The 19,679-nt window shown below is 42.2% G+C and overlaps 1 protein-coding gene across 9 annotated transcripts in view; it reads right to left on the bottom strand.

Moving 5' to 3' along the window:
- The window catches only part of GPATCH2L (G-patch domain containing 2 like), a 45,876-nt gene extending 26,969 nt beyond the window's left edge, over nt 1–18,907 (bottom strand). Inside the window, exons 1-9 of one of the 9 annotated variants that reach the window (XM_071557791.1) lie at nt 18,767–18,905; nt 17,990–18,130; nt 17,214–17,884; nt 10,943–11,007; nt 7,410–7,586; nt 7,080–7,159; nt 4,946–5,013; nt 4,156–4,195; nt 2,060–2,145 (exon numbers count right to left, since the gene is read on the bottom strand). In XM_071557791.1, coding sequence (XP_071413892.1) covers nt 2,060–2,145; nt 4,156–4,195; nt 4,946–5,013; nt 7,080–7,159; nt 7,410–7,586; nt 10,943–11,007; nt 17,214–17,872 — 1,175 coding nt within the window. In that variant the 5' untranslated portion in view covers nt 17,873–17,884; nt 17,990–18,130; nt 18,767–18,905. Of the gene's footprint in view, nt 1–2,059; nt 2,146–4,155; nt 4,196–4,945; nt 5,014–7,079; nt 7,160–7,409; nt 7,587–10,942; nt 11,008–17,213; nt 17,885–17,989; nt 18,310–18,508; nt 18,530–18,739 lie in introns of those variants that run through there. The other 8 variants (XM_071557787.1, XM_071557786.1, XM_071557789.1 and 5 more) reach the window with 8 other exon arrangements.
- Nucleotides 18,908–19,679: the final 772 nt, after the last annotated feature.

Genomic DNA, 19,679 nt, shown 5'->3' on the forward strand with positions numbered 1-19,679 from the left:
CACTAGACACAGTCCATGATAGCAGAAATTAAGCAGAGAGAGGCAATTTTGCATGGCACACTGGGCATCAAGTTAAGGAAACTGGATGTCCACAACATCAAGACAATTTCTTCTCTCATATGTTTCTTTTATTTCAGAGGATTGGCTTCCTACACACATATATCCCATTCTGAAAAATTTCTGAGTAGTTTCTCCAGGATGAGGTACAAGCTGTCAGGAGTTTTCTAAAGCATAAATTACTGAAATTGACTCCATCCATGGCAAAAGACAAAGATGTTAACTGGGGCAATAGCTAAACACAGCTTACAGAGATTACCTGAACCTACCGGAAGAAAATGGACTATTAACTAGGAGGCTTGTCATGTAAAGCACCTAAAGAATTACTGTCAGGAAAACACTTCTGTGAAGGAACAATTCCCTTCTGTGCCCTTAGCAGCATCTTTACATAAAGCAAGCATCTTGTACGAAAGAGTTCAATCCTTGCCACGTACATAGGGCCACAAAACACATTCATTCTTTTAATATTTCCTTCTCCTATAAAGCTTCTTGTGCACATTTCACACTAAAACAGTAATCACTTTCTCAAATGGAAAGCATTTAAAAACACAAGTGCCTTTGGGATGGTATGATTTCTCCATCAATTCAATGGCAATTCATCAATGATTGTTTACCAGGACACCAGTCACCTGCTCATTAGAGGAGGAAACCAAACACATATTATTAATTGGTTAACTAGAGTATATACTCAGCAAAATCTAGCAAACATGATCCCTACAGTTTTAGAAATCCCTTGGAAAGAGATTGGCTTTGGAAAGGGCCTTCACTAATCATCATAGAGGTAGAGATTTTGTCCTGTTTGAATTTGTGACCAGGATTATGTCCAACTTTCCTTTCTGAAAGACAAACTTCTATAAAACACCAACTAAAACACTGGAGGCACAAGAAAGGTTATCCTAGCTGAAAATTAAGAGATAATCAATTTTCTTGTTTCACAGGCAGAAAAAAATCCCCAGACTGGGGCAAAAACACAGAAAAGAACCAATATGCCAAGGCACAATCTTCTGAATTCTTTTTATTCTCATGCAGTTGAGCATTTAAGAGCCGATTTCTTCCTCCCTCCCCCTTTCCAGCTTTAACATGCTGGCTACAGCAGCATGAGGTCATGGTGCAACATCACAAAATTCCCTGCAGAAGCCAGTGGGAGGAGAGGCTTTGCTGGTTGGGTGCCAAGCTTCCATTCAGACACATACAACCTTAGTACATTTTTCATGCTCTATTTGCTAATTAAAAAGGAAAAGAAAGCCATGAAGCTAGAAGTCCAGACATTTCTGTCAGATTTGGTCCCTTGTACAAGTATATAAGCAGAACTGTGTCTAAAGCAAGGCTCTGTCTACTTGGATGGGGAAAGAGCTCAAGGGCACCTTACCTTTAGCTAGTCACCTGCAGAAAAAGAACAGGGTCACCTCTAAGGCCAACACATGAATTTAATTTAGGATTAGTCAGCAGAAAGTGCCTGAATAGTATATAAGCCCCAACTATGCAGACTCAAATATACCTAACTTTGGCCAGACCAGATCTAAATTTCAGCTATAGCAATAGAGGGAGTTATCAAGCCATTAGAGGTCACCTCAGGTGAGTTCTCAATCTGCTCAGAGGGTCTATTTTAGACACTCAAGATACCAAAATGCCTCAGCATGTCACCCACACGAGCTTGTCAGCACTTCCACTCTCATCTTGTTCTAAGTGGACAAGGCCCATTTGTACCTATACAGCAGACTTGTAGCAACTCACTGCACATTCCAGAACAGATTATAGTTATTTCTGAAAGAATTTTGCCGGTCTGTCATACACTGTTCCATGTACTGTAAGTACTTAGTTTATTAAGACCCTCAAATAAATTGCATTGGTATGTTTTATGCTAAGTTTGAACACAGGCTGCCAAGGGAAAAGTACATTAACTTACAAGTCCATGAGTATTGTTCAGACCACGTAGTACTTCTGAGAAACACCCATGAGAGAGAAGTGAGACAACCCCAACAGAGCAGAGCAAGGGAGTTACCTGGCAGTGCAGTGTGCTGGTGAGCATCTTCGGTGGGAAGCATCAGCAAGCACATCCAGAGAGTACAGAGGAGATAATGGATTGAACTGTAAAGTCAAGAGATTTTATTTAAGCAAAGCATTAAAAGAAATAGTCTCCAGATACAGCTGCTAAGAACTATTCCCTATAGTTGTTCATAAAAAGGAGACCTTTCCAACACCTCAAGGTTTGAAACTAGATGAGAACAGACTCTCACTTCAGACAAAAGGCTAGCACAAAGGGTGCAACAGCAAATCTCCGAACCACCTTCTCACAACAGATGCTCCTCTTTCAACTTACTTTACTAAAAATGTTGGTTGACTAAAAGTGGACGTGCTCTACTGCTGCATACCATGAGCAAAATGTCTGCTACTCTCAGAAAACCTCTTGTCTACCTTTACATTGTAGAGAGAAAGGTCACTTATGAATGGTGCAAGCACAGAACTTCCCAGGGAGCAGTTCCTGTATTCCCTATGATTGTATGTATCACTGAAACAGACCTCTAGAAGACCCAGGTCCACCAGGTTCAGGTCACAATGAGCTCCCAATTCATTCCACAGCTGCTCCTTCCACTCCCAATCAACCTTACAAAATGTCTTTGCAAATTGCTTAGAACAAATTTCTGAAACACTGCCTGGTCAGGTTAATGTAAGATCCTCTGTTAGACACACACTAGACAAATTCTGAAGGCATCAGACAGCTTGTTGTAAAAGACACAATGGTCAGGAAAGAAGTGGAATAATCTGGTCAATGCAGGGAACAAACTTTGCTCAATATGTAAACAGAAGGTTTAGACTAGTATTTTCTCTGGGGTACCCGCATTACATTTCCATTCAGCATCTCCTCTTTATGTATAATTCACACCTCAAGCCAGAAACCCATTTCCACCTGCTTTCCAAAGTGCTACATCATCTCCAGAACACTTTTCTTGTATTACTAGGATTCCTGATGCATTTTTGAATAAGGACAAATGAACAATCCACAGCTGTAGCAGGACTCTTCATACAAGCTAATCTGCAACTCCTCAACCTTTCTGAAAAATAAGATGCATCACAAAGCTGCTGCTATCAGGGTGCTCCTCCTTAAGTGGGACTGTTAGTTTACTGTCAGTGAAGTAACACTGCAACTGCACAGTAGGGAGGATCACCAAGAATCCTCTGTAGCTGATTCAAGTTCATTTAAGAAAAACAAAAGTAATTTATTTTGGTCACTTTAAAGCTTACATAGTTATCATTCTTATCTTTAGCAATATAAAAGCAGCATGTGAAATGTTCTCATTAAAGGAAAATACACAATTGCACAAAGGCCTGAAAATTATTTCTTAATTTTAGTCACCTGAAAGGGAAAACAGATTTCAGTCCTACTATTCACCAGCCATAAAACAAATCAGAGGAAGAGTGGAAGTGTGAATGGCCACAAGCACTGTTACAACACAACTGCTCAAATTGAAGACCCTTTTTGCTTTCTGCTATTAAGATCCTAAGCTCTTATATCTTAACTAAAAAAGCCTCCTTGCACTGAAACTAAGACTTACTGGAGAATATAAAAAGTGTATACATAAGAGTTTTAGTTACAAGAATGCCTATTTTTCTTGCTTATCATCTCTTACATTTTCCTGTTAGGGCTGCTATTTAACTACACCATTTAAGGTTACCATCTTTTCCCCTTCTCTGTTGATGAGACTATCAAGTAGAAGCCTGAGCTAAACAAGGCAAAACAAAGCATTTAAAACGAGAAAAATGTTCCCATTCTTATGGAATTTTGAGAGGCCAAAGCTCCTCCCATCAAGAGGCATTTTTCCTTCCACCCACTGTCAGAGAGGAAGGCCTACACTGACCTGAAACAGGGAGATAAACAAAAGGAGTTCCTGAGCTATCCAGTTTAAATAGACAATATAATGCCTGAGAAACAGGTTGTGTTCAAAGCCCAGAAGATATCAGTTAACAAAATGAGAAGGGACAGGGCTGCCTTACTTCATGTGTAAATGTCAGTGTGTGGGAAATCAGAAGCCAGCAATGTGTTCTTTCTAGAGACAAGAAAACCAAGAAAATAAAAAAGGAAGACCAGAGTCAGCTTACCTGGTTGCGATCTCTCTTCCCCATGGATGGTAACCAAAAACTGGAAGGAGGGCAGAGTCGAAAGGACAGGCAGGAGCAACACCAAGGAATGAACATGGGGGAAAAAAAGGCAGGATGGGTTAAAAAGGAGAAAGGGAAGGGAAGAACAAAGAAGGAGGGAGAAGGAAAAAGATTAAACATCATCAGGACTCATACTGAAAACAACACATTTCAGATCCAAGGAAGAAAACTAGATATCACCAGCTGGTGAAGGCTGAACCCATTGTGCTACAGTCAAGAGGTGCCATCCTCAACTCCCCATCCCCCAACAAGAACAGCATTAGAGGGATGCCAAAGGATAGGCACCAAAGAAAGAGAAAGCAATTTCATGGCTGCTTCATCTGCATTATTTCTTTAGTCTGGGTATGTACCCATAGAGTGACCCCACAGCAAAGCATTTAAAAAAATCTAACACGCATAGGGCTGTCTTCTCTTACCATGCAGAAGATCTGCAGTTATTACAATGGCACATTGTAAGTGAGAAGAAAAAGCTGACTGTAAACAAAAGAGCATTTGAGCAGTGTCCACACACTAGGGCAGACTTATATAAACATATATATAAACCAAAGGGAAGTCAGCAATTCCAAGTAAGAAACCACAAAAGCCATCACTAGAGTACTGTCTCCCATTCCATAGGTTATGCTTCAGTTACCACCCAGCTCCTTATTCCCTTCAGCCCTAGGAGAGAAGAAGACCCTGCAGTTCTTTGTCCCCTCACAAAGTTCTACACAACAGCTGTTAAGGGGCTTACTCTTTCTGACGTGGATCACTAACAATATGACCCAACCTCTCGGTGCCCAGAGTGCTCATGGAGGTCTCCTGAAACACAAAGACAGGTAAAAGATTGCAAACTCACACACAGTGAGCAGACATAATAGCTTGCTGCAATAAGAACAAATCTTACCCCCTGGGTCACATCTTTTCCTTACAAGCCCACTCTCAGCTGAATATATTCACTCTTTCCTTTTAGAACCTCAGCTGAGTCAATTTAACTAATTAGAATGGCAGAAAAGAATTCAGTTTTATTTGTGAGGCTTGGTTTTTATTATTTCAGTGATGATATTTGCTTGAACTGGGGCACACCAAGGACTGGACTACTAAAAAGAATGTAGCACATGGATGCAGTTAAGAGCAGGGGAAATGGCTGAGAAGTGCTTCTTTCCGGATTGTTGGGGTCAACTGGGCCAGAAACAGGCTGAGAGACAGCACACTACACTCTTCCACTAACAGTGGGGATTCACCAAGCACACACCAATAAAATAAGGAGCAAAGCTCAAAGCTTTTGCCATTCCTGAAAGCAACAATTCAGCAGCAGGAACTTAAAAAAAAAAAAAGGTAGATCCTAGGAGAAAGGACTTGCTCTGGGAACACATTGCTTCCTGTGAGACACTGCCCTGTGTACATGCTTGATGCTGGCATACACGTACACACACAGCCTGAAGCACCAGCTGTTCATATTTGCATAGCAACTCCCTCTAAGAAAGAAGTATACTTTGCAGCAGGAGGCTGAAGATGAGGGTAAAAGTCTTTCACAGGTATGGTTCATTTGTGCCAGGTACATAGGCAAAACACACTCAAAGTTTGAGGGCAGTAGTTAGCAGTAGGGGTGAAGGATGGGCTATTTGTTACAGCAAGAAAATTATTAACTTAAAGTGCCATAATGTTGAAATTTACGGTTTATTACTGTGTAAATTACAAGCTGTACTTTTGGTAATTAGCAGCTCGCTGGCGGGGAGCTCTGACTGAAACTCATTATTTATGATTACAATTTCAAGAGATGGGGAAGGGGGAGCAGTGACCTCCGCTGCAAATGACAAAGATCCCTTTAAGGTGATGAAGATGAATTGAACAAGTAAATATTATCCTTCTCATTTGAATCATTAGAGGTGTGCCGCCAGGCCCAGCCAGTTGCAGGTGGCCTGAGGAATCCTACCCAAAATCAGTCTCTTTTCAGCTGAGGATTCCTATTTTAAATGCTGGTTACAACTAAGCAAGGTGAGCGCAAGAAAGAATGGGGAAACAAGGATCTTTCAAGTATGACTGAACTGAAGGCAACTGTCACAATTCTCTAGACCCTGGGCCCCTCTAACACACCTTACTAGCAGATTCTATTGCCAGTCAGCTCAGAACTTAGGCCAAAGTTTTCAAAAGCACAGAGCACATTGCAATAAAAGAAAAGCTAAACACAGCCAACACCTTCCTTCCTAGAAACTGCAGCGCTCAGTGCTCCATGATGCAGACCCAAACTGGTGTATCCCTCTCTCTTGAACAGACATCTGTGAAGTATTGCTTATTCCTTTAGAAAAACGACTAATATTTTATATGTTGTTTGCCCTACACATAAATCATGCTAATAAAACTACTCAATGGCTTTGGGTAGCTTTGTCTGCATCACTGCATATACCCTTTCATTCTTCTGTCTCCCCTCTAAAAATCCAACTGCTAAAACCACCTTCCTTTGCTGCCATTCATATCAGTCATCTTCCCTATCTAAAATTTGTCCTTCCTTCACCTTTGGGCCACCTCTCCTCTGCCCTTGTAGTCTCAGATGAGTATGCACAAGTCTCATGCTATCGTCATTTTCCCCTACATTCTGTCTAAGTGTTCTTGATATTTATGCTCTCTGTCATTCATCTTCAGGCCTCCTTTCATACTGCTTTTAGCGCTGATGAACTGTTTTTGCCACTCCAAATGTGCCTTAAAATACACTTAAGTCACTTGATCAACTTCTGACAGTCAAAGCAGTTAAGCCAATCAAACAATATGAAATAAAAATTGTACAGGGCCACTTTCTGCAGAAAACAATTTATGTGATATCTTAGAATAGCACTTCAGGACTGATCAGCATTGAAAATACAAAATTATCATTTTTCAAAAGGGTATACCTTGCCAACAAGCCTCCTCCGACCTTTGCGGAGACAACGGGCAGCAGCTCCTGGAAGACGATTCAGGCGAGCATGAAATCCTGAAAACAAACCCAGAAAAACTGAGCAATGAACACGGAAGATTCTTCATGACAAAACCACCAGGAAAAATTCTTACTTCAGTAATCAAATCAGTAAACTCTCCAATAGTGCAGCTTTTTTCAACTGGATCATGGGAAAAAAACAAAACCGGTCACAAACACAAGTTCAAATGCAACACCTACAAACAGAATCTACTCCTGCCACCACATCAAAAGTTCTCAAACACATGGCACTCCTGATGGACCTCACCTCTCTGAGCTGGCCGTGAGGGCAAAAGGAATGTGGAAACTGAGAGCTTGTCCAGGCCTGAGTCAATCCTCTCCACTTCAGATCGGTGATCAGCTCCCCACTTAGGAAGAAGGTTGGGGACAGTGAATCCTGGAACACATTCTCCTTCATAAAACCAATCACTTTGCTCATCATCTCCTAAAGAAATAGGATGGAATTACACACAAATAACATCAATGTGCCCTAGACAGTCCCTCAAAATACTACAAGTATATTTGGATGTGAAACAGCTGAAGTCTCATTAGGAATTCCTTCCTGAAGACTCTCATATTTGCATTCCGTTTCAATGATCCTCAGTAACTGTGGGGCCTCACTAAATGCTTTAAACTATCCAACTCATCAGTCTACAAATTTCCCTATAGAACAAAGTCCTCTTTATAGACCTGCCTAGGGCAGCTTGAGCACTCTGTTGCTACTGCATCTCATCAACCTTAGTTCAGTGTTGTGTGATGTCTTATGCAGAGCTCTTTCTCTGAAGTAATTACTGTGACAGCGGTAGAGGCCAATAATTTTGCACATGCTTATAGGCTGTCACAGGAGAGACTTCACAAGAGGAAAAGACCAGGCTCACAGAGTAAGCAGAACGAGTGTACTCACTGATGGGAAAGATCCCTACTGTTGAAAGACAGCAGCTAAGAGGAAAACACACAGCTATCAGAAATGGTCACTGAGCGTAAGCACTAACCATGCTGTGAGTTCTTCTCAATCAAAATTTGTCAGAATCTGTCAGAACTACAAACACTCTGCAAAACTAAAGCAGCAACAACAGAAGTCATGATCAAAGTCTCCATAAAACAGTGTCACTAATTAATGCAGTTGCAGTCTAAAATTGAACTGCATCAGACACCATTGATAGTAAACCTGTGTGGCCAGAAACTTCCTGAGAGTGGTAGCCCACAAGCAGTGTATGAAAGAAGCAGTAGAAAGGCAAAGAACCTGACACAAGTAGCTTTTCAGTAGCCCACCTAACAAACAGTTCCATGTAATTGCAAGGTACTTCATCTTGCCTTAAAAAAACTAACATACCTGACTTAGGGAAAACTCTCATTTACCTACCATTAACTCTCAACTCGAGCATCCTCACTTACTCTCCTTTCCTCACCAAGTCACATTATTCCTGACCCAAGTCCATTATGCCTACCCACACATCTTGCCAGGAAAAAAAAATAAACAAAAAACCAACAGTACAAGTAAAAACCCCTCATCCTAGTAAGAATGCTGCGATCTTGCACATGACAGAAGCAGCAACACACAAAACCAACTTCAAGCAGCAACAGACAAAACATTTCATCCCAAAGCTCTGACATTGCTTTTTATTTCTGTGATATATCAGTTGACCTACCATTTATATTTTAAAATATAAACATCCTTCTGCACCTCTTGGTAAATTAAAATAAGTAATGCTGGATAGCTCATCTAAGTGATCATAATTTGTGCAAAACTATCCCTTACAGTTTTGGGTCTATGAGCATAGTGCACTGTTGTATCTCAAATCACTACTTTCACATTTCACAAGACAAACTGTAACAATCAGGATTGATGCTAATACTGCAGTACTTTTCACTGTGAGAGATCCCAACGCGTGTAACAAATACAAAACAAAAAAACACACCCTGCAATCAAATGATAAACTGGAACCACTCTCTGCTCATAGAAGTGCACTGGTATGTGTAACTGCAAAAATAACTTATTTAATTAGAAAGAGCAGAAATATTACATGATATAACCTCAAAAGAAGAAAGGGAAAAACCCACATTAATTTAAGTACTCTGCTAACTTAAATTTCCCATTATTCAGTTTGGAATTGTACTAGAAAACTATTTCTAAGAAGATGATCTGTGACAAAAAAAATAATTTTGTGCTCTCCTCATCTCACTGACATAGAGAGCTGCTGGGTTTTTTTTAATTACTTCATGACTAGAAATTGTGTTCACCTCCACCCCCCCACCCCCCCCGCAAAAAAGGGACCTATTTCTTACTTACCCTGAAAGTGAAACAGTATTTTTAACACTTTAACGTAACAGTTAACATCTTGGCCAGAAAGCTATCACAGTATAAACTATTTGAACACAGACCCGATGACTGGGACATCAAACGTCTTCTAGTACCTAGACAGGAAAGGCTGTGATTGGATTTTATTAATTTATCTAACTTGTATTTCTACATGTTCTTGTATATTGAGTATCCTCCTTCAAGTAGCAGCCAAAAGTTAATGTCTAAAACAGAGTATAAAACCATGGCAAGTATATAGAGCAAGCATCTAGACAAGTGTATATATAGAGTACCCAGTTGACATCAATCTTGCCTCAGGTGATGAAGTAAAAACACTTCAGTCACTACCCTGCTTCATCATCTGATACACAAGTGTTAATGTTATTTCAGCTCCCCCCAAACAGCCATCAGTAAAAAGAAAAGAGAAAAAAGTTTACTTTTCTGTTGCTTTACAAGAACCAGAGGCTGGAAACAGTTATTTTTCACAAAGGTCAAAGCTGATATTTGAAATCCCTAATTATATCAATTAAGATCACAACAGACCAGCCCTACAGCCTAAAATATCATCAGAAAACACGTAAGCGTACTTGCTATCATTGTGTTGCCTCACAGACAGATACCTGGGTCATTAACAAGCTAGTGGAAGCATTTCCTACTGAGCTACTGATGCTGATTGCTTTAGCACTTGTATATTCCCAGAAGAGATCTCATCCAAATCTTAGCTTGTGAAATGTGACAGAATCAGAATGCACAGAATTGCAGGTCCCGAGGGCCACAGTCCACATGCTCCAAATATAACACTCCTGAGTGCCTGTGTGCCTACTACAGCCTATTTCACACTTACTTCTGCTGTATCTCCCATAAACTGGACACTGTGCTGTCACTGATGAATAAAACCAGATTGCACTTCACAATCAAAACTCCTAAGAAATCATTTCTACAACAGACATTGAAAATATTAGGTTCAACAAATGCACACAATGGCATGGAAGAACATGTATTTAAAGACATTAAACCCATCATGTATTACTGTCATCTTCTTAGCACAGTCTATTAGGTGACTTATCAGTATTAAGTACTTTTTTTTTTCACATCTTCTCTTCCTGCCCACAGAGAAAACAACTTACACATTCAGGCACTAATAGTGTGTAGACAACAATTAAACATCTAGAGAAACAAATTATAAGCCATGCTCCTTCATTATGGAGAGCTCTCAAATTCCTCTTGTATTTCTGCGCCATTCCATAACAATACATTCTTATATTGCAAATATTATGGATCTGATACACAAAGCATTTCAGCAGAAAGAGTGTAATCAAAATCACACTTTTGTAGCCCTCATCTCATTTCTTAACTTCTAGCCCCTCCCTAACACTGGCTTTTCCCCTATACTTCCCTTTCTGCCCCTCTTCAAACACCAATCTGATCTTTCTTTGCACTTGTAAAGTAAGGAAGCAAAATTCCCCAGCAGCACACGAGGAAAATCACAGGACAGTTGTTACCTTGGCGGCCCTCATCATTGGTAAACAGGCCAGTGTCACTGCTGCTGCACACGCTGCTGGTTTCACTGCAACAAAAACACAAACACAAAAACATAGTTACAACTCCAGCAGGGCACAAAACAAAAACCACTTTACTACATTCTACTAGCTTCTCCAAGACCAAAATGCTTTACATGTCTCCAAAAATTGCATTCAGGTATGTGACTGGCTCTAGGATGGGACACAACTGCTGTCTGTTAAAACCTAGCAATGCTGCATCACTTGAAAAAGAGTAGAATCTTGTATTGGTTTAGTTCTGAGTTATCAAAAAGTAATTAATATAGTGGCATTTGCCTCGGGTACTCTAATTAATAGCCTAACTATGATGCTGACTGGAATACCCACCAGGAAATTAAGCACAGTTAAAAACTCAGTCCTTGGGTCACTTAACAGCTACTGAAAACCCTCAGAAGTTCTCTATTTTAGATTCCTTTTCCTCAAAAATTTTACACTGGTACACAAACCTTCCCTTCAACAGCAACAGCATCTTTTATTTTATTTGGAGTGAAGAACAGTTGGTAGATTTACAACTCTTCAGCTAAATACCTTACCACAGCATGACTTGCTGCTGAATGCAACCTTGTTATAGCATGCTTTGCATTTGCTGAAACAGTTAGAGGAGACAATTCTTGAACAAAAGAATAAAGCTAATAATTAATGTGTAAAAAGCTATTAATTGACTGTGAAGCTGGATGAATGTATGCAGCAGAAGTACATGCTCAGGTCAATCCCAAGCATCTGATGGCTTTAATGCTTATATTAAATCAATCCTTGGACACTTCAGGCAGTAATTCCTCAGATTTAGCCATGAGGTACCAGGACAAGCAGAAACTACTTACTGTCTACTCCATTAGCACTAAGATCTTAGACACAAACATCAGGTGTAACTCAGCACTAGAATCAATCTCCAATCTGGGCATGATGTTTGAAAGTATCTCTGGATCCCTCTTCTCCAGTGAAACTGGATCATACTAGACACCAGTACCAACTGGAAACCCCTTGGTTCAAAAGTCTGAATGATCAGGGACCACAAAATACGTCACCCCAAAGAACTGCAGGGACACAATAAAATCCCAATTCATGAGCATATTATTGCTCTTAGAAAATGTAGCCTAAAGCACAGCCAAGACAACTCATCATGCTGAATATATACAAACTTTGCATTTTCCTTCATGTATAGAGGCCATTTATACTTAAAGGATGAACAATCTGTACATCATTCTCACATTTCAGTATTTAAGTTAATATAAAGTTCCAGATTAATCCATTACAAAGCTTGGCCATTTTTTCACCCTCCCACATCTATGCCATGGCAATTAAGGCCAAGGACTAAAAACCATTAATTAATTGTTTCATTCCTAGCTCTCCTACCAACTCACTGTATGACCCTGGGCCAATCCCTTAGCGTGTCTGCTTTCCCTTTTGATAGCTTGGATTAACAATCCTCACAAGCTGCAGATGTGAGGACCAAGTGACTGCTTCATAAGGGTTTTAGCATCCTCAGAGGAAAGGTGCCTGAGAAAGGAAAAAGCATTGTCAAGATTCCAGATCACATTAACAGTACTTAAAGCATTCTGTTGCACTGGGAGCTCTTTAGTTTCTTAACAGATAAGCATCACTGCCAGTGCTTTACTAGAACAAACTTTCAGGGATCTCACCCTCTTCACCATCTCTTTTACACTGCAGGGCTGAACACAAACCAGACACCTAAGAATGCCTTTCTGCAGGTCCAGTAAGCACTGATTAATGACCTCCACTTGCAAAGGAGGCTACTTACCTTAACCATGAAATAATGAATGCTATTGATCCGACAAGCTACTGCTATAGAGTGTTATTGATCACCCAATCTTTGGTTAAAATGGTCCTCATTTAGCAATTTAACTGTCGCAAACACCTGGAGCAAAGCATGCTTATAATTAAATAGTTTGGGGGAGTTAAAGTGAGAGGTGATGGACAGAGATCTCAGGTTTCCCCCATTTATTCTTTTGCCTGAGCTATTGTTTGTGTCAGGAGGGATATTGATTTTCTATAAAAATAAGAAAACAAGAGGCACCGAGGGGCTGCAGAAGGTCAGGCTGGGCTAGAGAAGGAGGGGAAGCTGAACACTCTGTCTTTGTCACTTGCCTTCCAAGAGAGAGGAATTTTTTCTTTATGAAGAGACTGGCCTCCAATTCATCAGCTTAGCCAGACTCCTGAATGCCACTGCAGGCTGTCATCAAAACAGCTCCCTTCCAAAGGATAAAGTAACTTAACAGCACACCCAGCATGAGTGATGGTTACACTCTCAGACCAGAATATTGTAGTGGTTTTAGCTGGCACAGAGTTAAATTTTTCTATGGTTCTATGTTCTGGATTGGTAACCAAACCAGTGCTGCTAACACTGATGTTGCAGTTATTGCTGAGCAGTGTTTGCATGGTGCCAGTGCTGTCTTCATTTCTCACACTGCCTCACCAGCGACAGGCTGGGGGTGCCCAAGACACCTGAACCCAGCTGAACACAGGGATATTCTATACGATATGGTGTCATACTCAGCAATAAAAACTTGGAAAAAGAAAGAGGAATCTGGGGACATTTGGAATTATGGTGTTTGTGTCCCCTAATAACTGTTACAAATGACGGAGTTCTGCATTCCTGGAGATGGCTGAACACCTGCCTGCCAACAGGAAGTAGCAAACTCCTTATTTTGTTTTGCTTGTGCGCATAGTTTTCGTTTTCCTTACTAAACCGACTTTACCTCAATCTGTGAGTTTTTTCACTTTTGCTCTTCCACTTCTCTCACTCATCCCACTGCAGGGGAGTGAGTGAGCAGCTACAAGGGGCCAAGCTGCCTATCCGGTTTAATCCACAACCAACAACACATCAGCATTAAAACAATGAAATCTCATAGCATTGCTGGGCCAGTAGAATCCCCAGCTTGAAAAAGCCACACTACAAGTTCTGGCACTTGAAAACAGATGAGACCAGCTGCACATCTTTCCCTAGTAAGCACACCACTCAAAGTGATTTTTCAGACAGCTCTTGTACTATGGTTTGTTCTGCCCTCAAACCAAACCCAGACCATTCTGGAGGTACTCAGCTTAGATCAACAAGAAAAAGAACTTCGGCACTCAATATATAATTTGCCTTTATTATGGCTGCAGGGAATCTCAAAGCATTAAGGGACAGAAGGGCATGTTACTTCTAATAGCTTTAACAGTTAACTGTCGCCCTTGTACAAATACACAAATGACTACTTAAACCACTTGCTTCCTCTGTTGTTTCCACAGCTATTTATAGATCAGGCATTGAGTCATGGCATTACCCAATTCAGAAGCACCATAATTTCCTCATCATGTTCTTGCATAACCTTCCTTCTCTCAATTTGTGTTCAACTCTCACCACATTTGGCAAATAATTTCAAAGATTTCATTTCATGCACATGTTGAACCATAATACTGCAGCTGACTGTCCTCCAGGAAAAAACTGGGAGCAGTCCCACGAGCAAACTATAAAAAACTATCTCCTCATTAAGAATTCATATCCAAGACTTTCTCAGTGAATGGGAGGTTATCGACTGAATACAGTAGGGTTTTAATATAACTTAGAATAGAAAGCCTTCTAGAAAGCAGAGAAAAATACTAGATATTTCAGCATTTACAGATTCATTCCTGCATAACAAAGAAAAGCAAGTGTCAATGGAGGGGATGAAGGTGAAAAAGCATCTGTTCTGAAAATACAACTTAGTTTGCCCAAAAATCCATTTCATTTGTGAACATGCCTACTGCTAGAGGAGTAAACAGTGCTCAGTATGAAAGTTCTGTAAGTCACCAGGTCACCATGGATTGCTTCCAAGTCCCACAAGCAGCATCAGTCACCTTTCCTCGTGATGACAACCACCCCATTTGCTCCCCTAGGTATCCAATTTTCTTCTCCCTTCCTCACGATATGCCCTTGTCATACATCTGTGCAAAGTATTTCTCTTACTGTACCAGAAAAAAGCATCTAGAGCACAGTGGGAGTGAGGTAAGCACAGCCAGTTTCACTCTGCTGCCAGCAGCAGAGGGCTATATTTAGAGCAGCAGACACCAAAGCATGATCCTTCACTGCCATGAGGGGATACTTTGCAGTGAAGAGGGTTGTGGGTACTTCTCCCTTCAACTTTGACCCTCCCTAGTGAGTCATAGCACAGATCACACATGTGGTGCTGCAGAAGTCAAATATTCCAAGCCCTGGCTTTCCAAAGAGAATCCCAAGGATTTGGCAGCAAATGCTAAGTGTCATTTGGTACATACACTTGCACAATAATTAGTTTGAGAGCAAGGGACAACTGAAACAGAACAAAGTGATCTCCCAGCATGGTCCTCAAGTAACAGTCCAGACTTAGCTCTTTATTTACTCTTTCAAAGGCTGTAACAAACAAAGGCTGGATGAAAGCCTGCTGGTTTAAGTTCAGGTTTGACATGATGGAACAGACACTTAACTGGTGGGAAAAAAAACCCAAGAAAACAAACAGCTCAAGAAACACTGTCCATCACTGCCACATCAAGTAAGGATAACTCTCAGTCCATCACCACTGATATGCAACATTCGGGAGCTACTCAGCACATTCCTTTTCCTGGAATACCAGCAAACAGCTCTGAAAAGATAAAAATGCTTTTACCAACTAATAACAAAAAGGCATCCACAAGTCTCCCAGAAAGACCCACTCTGAACTCACTTTTTAGAAAAAATAGCCATTCTTAAAGGAAAAAAGTGACTGCTTTTTCTACGGTGTAACAGTTACATACTGACCACACTGACTCAGTAAAAATGCAACAGTGGTCTCCTGAACCAGGACAGCAAGGACTTATTACAACCTTAACTCCTCACAGTGTCCCAGAAAATACCAGTGAGAAATTTGCACTTCCAGCTGTTATCCACAAAGCCACAATAACACAGTGCCACCTGTCCACTCTGACAAACTGCAGAAGCCAGACTGTCAGAACATTAAAATAACCTTAACATATGAACAGCCATACTGGATTAAACAGTTATACTTTCCAAATGAACTGACTTCTGTCTGCTGGGACCTATTACAGTGGATGCTTGAGAAAAGAGCATGAGAACATGACAAATGTAAAAACTCCTCTGTATATTCCTCCAGCTTCTAGCAGTCTGTGGTTTAAGGACTTCCTGAGCCAGATCTTTCATCTAGGCTGAATATTTAACAGACGCTGATAATCCCCCTTTTGAATGTACTTAAATCTCTGACCTCCAAAATGTCCTGCCGTAGAGTTCCAAATCCCATGTTTTATGGAACATGTTGGGTTTTTTTAAAATGTTTCCTCAATGTCTGTGGCTTCTTACACAATCATAATTAGACAATAAACAATCACATTCATTTTCTGTATGCCATTAAGAAATCTCCTCCATTTGATTCTCAGCAGTTACCACTTTTCTAACCTGAAAAATCTCTTCAGAGAGCAGCAGTTTTATAACTGCAAACCTTCTACGGAAAGAGTAAAACTCACACTCAAGGAAAAAACTTCCCAAGAGCAGCACATAAATTCAGACCATGACATTTGAATGTCTTGTTTTAATCCCCTGTGAGATTCTGCCACAAATTCATCCAAGTTCTCCAAAACTGGACACAAAGGCATGCCAGACTCCACTGTTTGCACAGGCTTATCCAGAAAGTAACCCAAGTTCCCCTCAACTTCTTTATCATCTCACTACATTCCCCCCCCCTAAGGCAGCCTTTCAGGACCAGATCAGAGGTGTAGAACTGCAAGCAAGATGTTTAGGCAAGTTCTCACAGTATCCACACAGAGGGCTAGCAGTAATGACAGGAGATCTCATCTGTTCTCTATGACTACCTATGGTAAATTTTGAAAACAAGAAACTGAAATTGGTTTGTATCAATCACACAATTCAAGTGCCAACGGCGGATTTACTCTCCAAACCACAGGCCACAAGCACGTCTCTTTGCAACTGCAGGGCCACAGACATTTCAGAGGACTCTTTGTGTAACAGGAGCCAGAAACACATCAGCTTGCTAACTTTTCAAGGAAGCGTTTTGGGCCATCATACAGCATTGACAGGAAAGACTTGGAAAAAGTCTACAGTTTAGAAGTAGTTGAGATAATTCTCTTCAAAAAGAGAGCAGCACTGAACAATTTTGATAAGAACTTTAAAAAGCAAGGCACAGCATTTACAAGCAGCTGCAAGCAAGGTGGTCATCTGACCACCACAGGGAATAAACCAAGATCTCACCATTCTGACATGTTTTCATCTGAGCCCTGTTTCGGATCATCAGCTTCACACTCCATCCGCTCCTTCCTTCCCCCTTTGCTGAGGAAGGGCCTGTTCTCTTCTGATTCGCAAAGGCCATGACTGGATGATGTCCAAGGCGTATTTTCTTTCCAGCGTGAAAGGCGCTGTTTCTTGGCTGACTTGAACCTGCAGCCCCTCTCGCAGTTCCACTCTGACACCCTGAGCTTTTGCTGGAGACTGGCAGCCACCTCTGATGTCACACGTTTGACTTTCCGTCGGCGCCTGAGAGGTCGACAGGGTGCATTCTCTGTAAAGGAGTCTGACTCATGCCACAAGTGCTGCTTGCTCCTCAGGGTGGCACTAAGAGCTGGGTGTCGTTTGACCACAGCCATGTCATCAGAGTCACTGCAATTAGCTGTCAGCACCTCACGGCAATCCTTGACAGCTTCGTCCAAGCTTGACTCTGAGGCCTCGCTGTAGCAGCAGGCGTGCTCTGCCTGATGTGTGAAGTCTGAGCGTCGTTTACGACCCCGTCTCTTGCGAAGCTGACGCCGCTGCTGCCGTGGGCTTAGTGCCATCTCTTCCCATAGCTCATCCAGTTTGTTTTGTTCTGAAGTCTGCTCTAAGGCTGAGGCCAAGTCATGCACCAGTTCATCCATTGGCAACGTCTACTAAAAATGACAACAATTAGCACCAGACATAAATACTGCTACCAACAAATCACTGGACTGTAGTACACTATAACCTTTGTAACATTTACCAAGTTAGACACTTACTTTGGAGTTGCCTGAGAGGACCCAATGCAGGACAACTGCCACTTCTTGGACTAGCACTCACTTCTTCCTTTTCCAAGGGTTAAATCCCTCTTCTAGCCATGGTGACACAGATCTCGCTATGCAGAGGTTGGGTCAAGTGCTCTGTGTTTGAAAAGGCCTTAAGGTTGCATCTTTTGTGTTGAAGCAGCATGTTCTGTTACACATCCTAAGGGTATGGAAGCCTGCAACTAGTTTGCTGCTTCACGTCGATAAGCCACAGAGAAGGGTTAGCCTGCTCCACAAACAGATTGAGTCTTCCAAAAAGTAGACAAGTAGCAAAGCTGGGAGTAAAACAGATGGTGCAATAGGTAGTTTGCAAGCCAATATCACTTCAACAGCAAAGCAAGGCGCGCTGGACTCTGTGCTCCTTACAACAGGGCGTATGAGACCGAGCCCCAATTCCTGCTGCCGAAAAATCCCACCCTTTCCACCTCAGACCCGCCAGCATGCCAATCCCAAGGTCCTGGTCAAATTCCTCACCTCACAATCCCCCTCTCCCCGCCCGTGACTTGCAGGCGCCGGATTTCTCGCCCCACCGGCCTCCGAAGCACCCACACCCCATCCCGGTACACCACGGCCTGCCGCAGGCCGCCTGCCTTAGTTCTCAGGGGCCCGATCGCACCGTCGGTCTCCTCCTGGGAGAAGCTGCTGCTTTTGCCCGACAGCCGCCGGTCCCCCCGGGCAAATCTGCCCGCGCCGCCCCGGACTCACGCAGGGCCTCCCGCCGCCCCGGCTCACCGGCCAGCGCCCGCTCCGACACCCGTGCCGCTTCCGCCTCCCACCCGGGCCACTTCCTCCGCCCGCCCCCCGGGGGGCGGGGCCGGGGACGCAGCCGCGCCGACACCGCCGAGCCCGGGCCGGGCCGGGCCGGGCCGGGCCGAGCCCCGCCGGGCCCAGCCGAGCCTGCCCCGCCTGCCCCGCCCACGGACACCGGAGGCCAGAGCGCTCCGTGCGGCCCCGTCTGTTCGCGCCGCGGTTGGTGCGGCGGGAGGAGCGCTTACAGACCCTTGCCTGCTAACGGGGCAGCCCTTTCCAGATATTTACCTTCTAGTTGCTCAGTTATTGCGTTTTATTTTTAATAAACAGCCAGTAAACTCGGTACCCAAACTCCTCCGTTTCGCTGCTGGCTTATTGTGTATATCCTAAATTAAACCTCTCAGTGTTACTCCCCTCTCCTTTAGCCTTGCATCTCTTTTCCTGTCGTCCCGTTTTACGCATCACCAGCAGCCATCAGGATAAAGCTCTGCGATCCTGCGACATTCAGTTTGCTTAGCATTCCCTTTTATTTCTTTACTTTCGTGATGTTTCTTCGGGGTTTTTTGGAGTTGGGAGGGGGGTGTTTTGGTTTTGTTTTTTTTTTGTGGTTTCTTTGTTCTTGCTTTTTTGGTTTGTTTTCGGGTTTTTTTGGAGAGGGGGATTTTTTGAAGGTGGGGGTTTTTTTGGTTTGTTGATTGTTTTCCTTGTTTGAGGCGGATATTTGTTTTTCCAGCTCCGGTAGTTGCATTCACATTCCAGCCAGTACTGGTTCGTTTTTCAAGTAACGTTTTACAAGGCACCATATAAAAAGTTTTGCCAAAGTCCATATACATAATGTTTGAGGTATTCTCTTCACTAATTTTGTAAATTCAGTCAAGAGAAAATAATCAGATAT

This window comes from Pithys albifrons, chromosome 6 (genome assembly GCF_047495875.1).
Source record: "Pithys albifrons albifrons isolate INPA30051 chromosome 6, PitAlb_v1, whole genome shotgun sequence".
Lineage (NCBI taxonomy): Eukaryota > Metazoa > Chordata > Aves > Passeriformes > Thamnophilidae > Pithys > Pithys albifrons.